Here is an 8672-nt window from a genome sequence, read left to right on the forward strand (position 1 = left end):
GGAGGGTGGTGGAGGCCACGGGGGATAGAGAGCCCCGGCCTTGGAGTCCCAGCCTGGGGTCTCAGGCAGCCTCTGCCACCCCGAGCTCCGTGGTCTTTGAGCAGGGACTCCTCTCGGGGGCGTCTCGCCTGTCCAGGAGCTGGGGTGGGGGGCCCGAGGCAGGGAGGATGGGGTCTGAGTCTCATCGCCATCCCACCAGTTCAGGGGCTCGCACTCCGCCCATGGCCCCCGGCCCTGCAGGCCCCCTGTGGACAGACCCCTCTAGGCCAGGCAGGGGCAGGAAGTAGCCTGGGGCGGCCCTGGTTTAAGTCTGCCCAGAGAAGACGGTTTAGTCTCTCTCTCAAACAGCTGTCAGAGTGGCGCCCACTCTGGACTCGCCTTTCTGATCCCCCATCTGTGGGGAGCCTAGTCCAGCCCCTGGGCTTTACTCCCCGGCTTACCCCACGCAGCGCTGCTCTCCTTCGGCTGTTGAGCCTGGGGCCTGGGGAGTCCTCTCTGCTCAGAGCTTCCCAGCGTGGGGCTCCTGCATCATCAGACGCACCAGACACGCCTGTCGGCCTGCACCATCCCAGGCGATGGCCGGAAAACCAGGGGGAGCCGCAGAGAGCCTGCGGGCGGTGGGCGGGCCCCCGAGAACTACAGCTGCCCTCCCCCGAGCCCCACGGCCCCCGCTTCCTCCACGCCGGGCCCCCCCACGGCCCTCACTCTGCGTGCTCTCTGTAGATCTGTTGACGTTATCCCTGACAACCCCAAGTTCCTGCAGTTGCAGAGGGAGCTTTCCCAAGTGCTGACGCAGCGCCAGATCCACATCCAGCCCGATAACTAAGCTGCTCCAGGTACCCTGCCTGAGAGGCCTGAGCGCCGCCCCACTAAACAGGACTCACCAGCCCGCCGAGACCCCACCGGCCCCTTAAACACCACTAACCTGTGTCCGCCCGGCCGGGAGCCGCCCCGTAACTGCCGACTTCGCCCTGCGTAACGCCGGCCCGGGTCACGCGTGCTGTGTGTGCTTGGCACTCTGGGCAGGGCCGCGTGTGGGGCAGGCCGGCAGGCCAGGGTTGCGGTCACCCACGCCGCTCCCAGGGGCTGCCCGCTTGGCCGGAGGCTGAGGCGGCCTCTCCGTCTGCTCTGTGTGCAGCCGGAGCTTTGCCACCTTTCCACCAAGGACCCCAGAAGCTCAAGAAGATCCCTTTTCGGTGGGCAGTTGCCTGGAGTCAGCTGATCTGAGGTGTACTGCCCTGAGTCTAAGAGTCGAACACGGAGCTGGGTCTCTTAAGAGCCCTCTGTCGGTCGCTCAGTCGTGTCCGACTCTGCGACCCCGTGGATTGTAGCCTGTCAGGCTCCTCTGTCCATGGAATTCTCCAGGCAAGACTACTGGAGTGGGTAAAGATTCCCTCCTCCGGGGGTCTTGCCGACCCAGGGATGGAACCCGGCTGTCCCACATTGCAGGCAGGTTTTTAATGTCTGAGCCACCAGGGAAGCCCAGAGCGGGGCTGTAATGTCTGAGCCAGGCCTGGTGCCCCCAGACCAGGTGCCCCTGGAGCTGCCAGGACCCGCATCGCCCTCCGGCCCCGGTGAGCTGCAGCCATCCTCCTAAATGCCTCATGCTCAACAGAGGGGGATGTCTTGCTTGTGGACAACAGCCGAGAGCCACGACTTGAGCGTGTGATGAATATAGATGCACAGAAGCGGGCAGCTCCCGGAGAGGAGGCGGGAAACTGGGCTTCATATCAGGCATCTGGAGACCGAGCTGGGCAGGGCTGCAGAGCTCGGGATTAGGGGCTTCCTCCCAGGCCTGGGAGCTGGACACAGGGCCCCAACCCAAAAGAGGCTCAGAGGGCTGCTCTGCTGTGGCTGCAACCATCTGGTCTGGGTGCGCGCTGGCATCGGGCCTGGGGCGTCTCCCTGCCTTTAAAAGCGCTCCATACAGTACAGTTCCCCCCAGCCCCTCCGCTTCTAGGGTGGGTCTAGAATCTTCTGGACCCCTCCCCTCAGCCAGGTCCTGTTGGGACATAGGACGCCTGTGCCCCCATCCCCTGCTGCCCAGCCTGGCACCTTCTGTCTGGGACACACACACACCACCTCCTACAGACACTGGTTCCCAGTGGCTTGGCCGTGACCTTCCTGAGCGCCTTTCCCTGAACAAGCACTCTCCCCTCCCGCCTCCAGCTGCTCCAGCCTAACCTTCTGTCTCTTACCGGTCCTCCCTCTGGACATTTCTCCTTGTTGGGGCAGGGGGGGAGGGGCTGGGCACAGCCCAGGCCTGGCGTGCCCCTCCCAGAGGAGCCAGCACGCACTCAGGCCAGGGAGCCGTGGGAGCTGTCGCAGAGCAAGCACTTAGAAACGTGTGTTCTGCAGCATCAGCCAGAATGTCAGCATTTCTCACGGGAGGTTTTTAGTTGCACGTAGACTCTCTGAGGGTCTTGTCTCTGCCACCCTCTTTACCTTCTTGAGGGCGCTTCCCATGGTGTTCCCAGGACTCAGTAGCCAGCATTCCACGTGGATGCTCCTGGTCCTGCCTCGTTGTACTTAAGCCACATTTGGCGCTGGCTGAGGGGTTATTGTCTGGTCTCTCCTTCCCATGCGGCTTCACGGCCAGTGCGTGTCAAGCTTGAGGTTCCAGTGGCTCCACGGTGGTCCTGCCAGGCAGCCTGCCGCCCTTGCTCTCCGCTGCCTCGAGACCGTTACAAAGGCTGTACATAGTTTAATAAGCCCCTGGTTAGCCTGTACATTGGGAAACCTTGACCAGGATCACCAAGGTCATTGCCAGGTCATTGCATTTCTCAGAGCCTCAGTTTCCTCATCTGTAAATTGGGACTAATGCTCGGACTCCTCTGTGATGCTTGTGAGAGTGAAGTGTGCTTGGGAAGCACTTACGAATGACAGATGACACAGCGCCTACAGAGCTCAGCTGTGTCTGACCTGTGTGTCGGTGCGCTCGCGTGAGCGTTTCCCCACAAATCCAGGAGTTGACCCGGAAGCCACTTGTGGTTCAGGCCGATGTGTCGTGTGCCCGGAGTCCGGTCACAGCCAGCCTGGGGCAGAGCTGGGCCGTGGCCTCCCCTGCAGGGCCCGGCCAGGTGCTGAGGGGCCAGCCTCTGGCTCTGGGCCCCTCCGCACCCCCGACCTTCCCGCACGGCTTGCAGCTCTGTTGCTGGAGGCGACGTGGGTGGAGGGGCGCCCGGCCCCCCCACCCCGGACGCGCCGCATGGCAGCTCTCAGCCCCTTTTCCTTTCCTCTTCTGCCCGTTCATGACGATTCTTCCCCACCTCCACCCCACAGGTCTGTGCAGACTTTTGCAGACAAATCAAAACAAGAAGCTCTTAAGAACGACCTGGTGGAGGCTTTGAAGAGAAAGCAGCAGTGTTAAAAGCCTCTGCTTCCCACTGACCGGAGACGCCGTGCGCTGTTAGGCTCCTTTCTTAGACACTCGTTTCCTGCTCCCTCCTCGTCCCTTCCCTCCCCGACAGGTCACATAACAACTCGTCACATAACAACTCGCATCACCACCGCAGCGCCATCTCTCCCGAGAATAAACCTGGTAAAAACCCGGTAAACACCCCTGGTCTCGGAGGCCTCCTTCCCCCACCACGTTTTGCTATCACGACTTGGTATTCCCATAGAGACCGCGTTTTCTGTCCGCCCTGGCGCCACCCCCCCTGCCATTTATAGGCATAAAAACACACTGTCTGTCTGCCTCCCTCCCCTCCCACCTTTTTGTTACATTGGTGTAAAAAATGTAAAACAAAAAAATTTTATGAAATAACTGTGGTGTGTGAAAGATAGAAGAAAAACTGGAAATCTGATTCCATGTGTGTTTGGGAGTTGCTTGGGGTTGGGGGCCGGGCGGGGGACGGGGACAGCTCTGGGAGAAAGGAGAGGTGGCCCTCGGCTCGCGGTGGGGGGCGGGGACTGCGGACCGCCCTGCTCTTCTGGCCAGGTGCTTTTCTGTCAATTTTTATGGAATGCAAAAGGAGTTTTTGTTTTATTTTGTTTTTTTGTAAAGCTTAAAAAAAATCTACATCTTATACTTGAGCTTCCATACTTAAAAAAAAAAAAGAAAGAAAAAAAAAAACAAAAAAATAAATAAAAAGAAACTGGGACGCAGTTAGCCTTGTGTTCTTTCTCGCCTGCCCCACTTTCCCAGGACATGTGACTCTCTGGCTGCCCCGCTGGAGGGTTGACCCCAAGCAGGGGCGGGGGAACACGGTGGGGTGTCGGGTGGAGGGAGTGTGGAGCCCACACAGCAAATGAGCGGTGGGGGGGGGGGGTCCCTGCAGGACCCCAGCTGCTTCTCTGGACCCCTGCCTCTGCACAGACCCCGCCCTGCCTGTCCTGAAGAGCGTGATGGGGTGGGGCTCCCCAGCCTCATCCCCTTTCACTTCGGCAGACCTGGGCACAGGCATGACCTGTCCAGACCAGTCCCGGCTTCTTTGCACTGGGTCTGATGAGAAGGTTCCCAGATGGGGGCGCATCTCGAAATACAAAGCACCACAAAGATGGAGGCAGGGAGCCAGAGACCCTTGCGCGCAGCGCCTTTCAGGGACCTTCAGGTGGAGAAGAAGAGGGAGGTGGACAAGTGAAGGCGGGGCGCTGCCCGGCGGGTGGAGCCAGGACGGCCCCCAGGTGAGCCGCCAAGCTGACACCCTCACGGCGCCTGGGACAGAACGCCGGGCTCAGACAAGCCGGTTCACTGTTGGTAGGTGTTCAGTCCCGGGGTCAGGAGTGACACTTGAAAGCCAGAAGCTGTAACTCATGATGTATGAAGAGGCCTGATCCTACTAGTCTAGAATCTTCCGTCACTGGGAGGGCCATCGCTGCTGTTTGCTGGCGCTGAGTCAGACTGGTGTGATGAGGAACCATGGGCTCAGAGACCAGATGTCCCCGGCGAGGGGCAGCCTGAAGCAAGTGGCAGGAGAGCAGTGTGAGCCCCTGGCTGAGGGCCACCCCCGACCCTGCTCGCGCAGGGTGGGCACCGTGGCAGCCGGCAGGCCCCCAGCATTCTCCAGAGGGACGCTAGGCTGGGGGAGCCGTACACGGGCTGTGGGGGGTCAAGGGCTCTCTGGGTCCCCCTGCTGCGGGTGGCTGACTCCTGGGCTTCGAGGGCAGCATCGCATGCTCCCCTCCGGGGGCACACTAGGTGCTTGCTTGGCACTTGACGGATGATGGGAGGCCGCTGAGGTGAGGGAGGGGCAGCATGAGTCTGGTCTGGGCCCGGGGCTTCCGATCTTGCCCGCCTTCTGATCTCAGCCCCGCCGGAGTCGCCGTGGTGTGCCTGGCACCAGTGACGGTCTCCACTTCTAGAAGCATGAGGGCTCCAGCGGGTGACCGGGGATTCCTTGTGCACGGCCCTTCCACTGCCCTCTTGCTCCAACCTTAACAGGCCAGCCTCTCGGATGGAACCCTTCCTGAGCCCCAGATTCCAAGACTCTGTCTTCAAATCTTCATTCATTCAGATCCTGGAGCAAGCAGCCGCTGTGCTGCAGGGCAGGCCCGAGGGGACCCTTCCGCCTGGAGGGTATCCCAGGCCTGTGGACTTGCTCTGGGCTCCTCTGCGCTGCCGCCCCCTCCCCGCAGCCCTGGGGGGCCGGGGCAGCCTTTGCTCCAAGCCCTCAGCACTGGCAGAGGCAGGCAGCCCGCCCCAGGGTAGCCGGCCCCCTCGGCCCCCTCGCTCACCCTGCTCCCCTGGCTGGTGCCTCCGAGAGGGGACCTTTGTTTTCTCCTGACCAGTGATAGTTGCTTGTTACTTTAAGTATCTATGGCAAAATCTTACAAGACAGTATGTCTCACTCCAAACAGTATTATTAAACATGATAAATTACATATTAATTACAGAAGTTCAATATCATAAATTAAAAGGTGCCATCATTTTTTCTCAATGTAACTAAAACCTGTAAAACTTTCAGCAGGAAATCCAGATTATACTTAATCACACCACGTCAAGTCGATACTTCAGACAAAACTCCTATTTCACAACAGGTATTTTGCGTGAGAGCTTTCTTATTAATTCTGCAAGTTGCTTTTCAGCTGTTCACAAAACAGGTGGTCTGTTGATATTCTTTTAAAATTCATTGTTGAAATTTTTTCTTGTTTTATAAAAAGTTTGGACATAATTCCTGTCACTTCAACTCTAATTAGCTTCTAAAAAGATGGGAATTTCAGAATACAAATAGTTTTATATAAACTCATAATTTAAAGAAGTTTTCTGAAAGATATTTAAGTGTGGGGCAGTATTTTAAACATTTTTGTTTGAATTCCCTACTCTTATTTTCTTTAAAATAGTAATTTAAAATATTCAAATAATAAAATATTACTTCATGAACACACTCATGACCATTCTCTACTTTCCTTGTGAATGACTAAGTGATCTCTTGTGTGTGTGTGTACATGTGTGTGCATACACGTGTGTGTGTGTGTGTACCTCTGACAAGTCTAATGAATGAAATCCTTTACTCCTCCACACACCTAACTGACCACCCATTCCCCATGCATATTGGACATAGGTTATTTTGTAGTAACTATGTGTGAGGAGCAGTGTTGCAAGATACATTTTCATGACCCATAACTTGCCATTCAAGTTGTAAAAATAGCTGACATGATATTTATTCAGATAGATTTACTGAGATATAATTCACATTCACCTCACCCATTTAGTGTTCAAATGCAGGGACTTCCCTGGCGAGCCAGCGTTTAGGACTCCACACATCCTCTGCAGGGGACACAGTTTTGATCCCTGGTCAGTGTAGAAGTCAATGGCATCCCACTCCAGCACTCTTGCCTGGAAAATCCCATGGACGGAGGAGCCTGGTAGGCTGCAGTCCATGGGGTCGCTAAGGGTCGGACACGACTGAACGACTTCACTTTCACTTTTCACTTTCATGCATTGGAGAAGGAAATGGCAACCCACTCCAGTGTTCTTGCCTGGAGAATCCCAGGGACAGGGGAGCCTGGTGGCCTGCCGTCTATGGGGTCGCACAGTTGGACACGACTGAAGTGACTTAGCAGCAGGGAAGTAAGATCCCACATGCTGCTTGGCATAGCCGTAAAAAATAAAGTGTAGAAATCCATATGTTTAATGGAATCACTCTACTGTACACCTTAAACTAACACATTTTTAAATCAATTATACTTAGATAAGGAGGTTCCCTGGTGGCTCAGTGAAGAGTTTGCCTGCAGTGCATAAGACCTGGGTTTGATCCCTGGATCAGGAAGACCCCCCTGGAGAAGGGAATGGCAACCCACTCCAGTATGCTTGCCTGGAGACTTCCACGGACAGAGGAGCCTGGTGGGCTACAGTCGATGGAGTCACAAAGAGTCAGACACCACAGAGAGACTAACACTTTCATACTTAAATAAAATTTAAATAAATATATACAAAATAAACTGTACAAATCCCACAGCTGTGTGACGGTCACGTGCCCCTCTCTGTCTGACCGAGGCTCCTTGAGGGACTGTGTTTCAGGCATTCGCTTCACTCATTAGTTCACCACGGTCCTGGGGGCGTGATGGTCACAGGGGAGATTGGTATACAGTTTGGTGGAGGTAGGAGAATACTTGCCAACAAGTCTCTTGAGCACTCACGTGCACTGGGTGCAGAGCCTCTGGTGGGTGGCTGTGTCAGGGGTGGCACGGGGCTGGGGGACAGATTCGTAGTTATCCTCGGGATTGAGTTAATCACAGCACAAGGCATTCCCCACTCCCTTGTTCAGTCGCTCAGTTGTGTCCAACTCTGCGACCCCATGGACTGCAGCACGCCAGGCCTCCCTGTCCATCACCATCTCCTAGAGCTTGCTCAGACTCATGTCCATCAAGTCGGTGATGCCATCCAACCACCTCTTCCTCTGTCGTCCCCGTCTCCTCCTGCCTTCAATCTTTCCCAGCATCAGGGGCTTTTCCAATGAGTCGGGTCTTCGCATCAGGTGGCCAAAGTACTGGAACTTCAGCTTCAGCATCAGTCCTTCCACTAAGTATTTCCTTTAGGATTGACTGGTTTGATCTCCTTGCTGTCCAAGGGACTCTCAAGAGTCTTCTCCAACACCAGAGTTCAAAAGCATCAATTCTTCAGCACTCAACATATATGGTCCAATTCTCACATCCATACATGACTATTGAAAAAACCATAGTTTTGACTTGACTAACATTTGTTGGCAAAGTAATGTCTCTACTTTTTAATATGCTGTCTAGGTTGGTCATAGCTTTTCTTCCAAGGAGCAAGAGTCCTTTAATTTCATGACTGCAGTCACCACCTGCAGTGATTTTGGAGCCCAAGTAAATTCTTTCACTGTCTCCGTTGTTTCCCCAACTTATTTGCCACGGGACTGAATTTCATGATCTTAGCTTTTGAATGTTGAGTTGTAAGCCAGCTTTTTCCTCTTTCACCTTCATCAAGTGGCTCTTTAGCTCCTCCCCACTCCCTGCCATGGGGCTCACGCTAACTGATGAGGTTGATGCTTGGACATGCAGCTCCTCCTGTTTCAGGGAGCCCTGTGGTCCCACCATTCCTCTCCGATGAGAGCCAAGTGCAGCAGGAGGGGTGAAGAGAGGGGACTGTAGATTTCTGCTTTTTCTTAGCTGCAGGGACTGAAGGCCATGCAGCCAGGGGAGACAGGCAGTCCACCCGGGACCTTTCACCTCAGGGACCTCACCAGCCAGTGAGCACAACCCAGTCTGGG

General features: G+C 55.6%; 1 protein-coding gene across 4 annotated transcripts in view; it reads left to right on the plus strand.

Moving 5' to 3' along the window:
* The window catches only part of CAPZB (capping actin protein of muscle Z-line subunit beta), a 140005-nt gene extending 135898 nt beyond the window's left edge, over window positions 1–4107 (plus strand). For 2 of the 4 annotated variants that reach the window (XM_061395012.1, XM_061394993.1), the window contains exons 9-10: window positions 724–836; window positions 3283–3371. In XM_061395012.1, coding sequence (XP_061250996.1) covers window positions 724–826 — 103 coding nt within the window. In that variant the 3' untranslated portion in view covers window positions 827–836; window positions 3283–3371. Of the gene's footprint in view, window positions 1–723; window positions 837–3282 lie in introns of all 4 variants that reach the window. The other 2 variants (XM_061395021.1, XM_061395001.1) reach the window with 1 other exon arrangement.
* Window positions 4108–8672: the final 4565 nt, after the last annotated feature.

This window comes from Bos javanicus, chromosome 2 (assembly GCF_032452875.1).
Source record: "Bos javanicus breed banteng chromosome 2, ARS-OSU_banteng_1.0, whole genome shotgun sequence".
Taxonomy (NCBI): domain Eukaryota; kingdom Metazoa; phylum Chordata; class Mammalia; order Artiodactyla; family Bovidae; genus Bos; species Bos javanicus.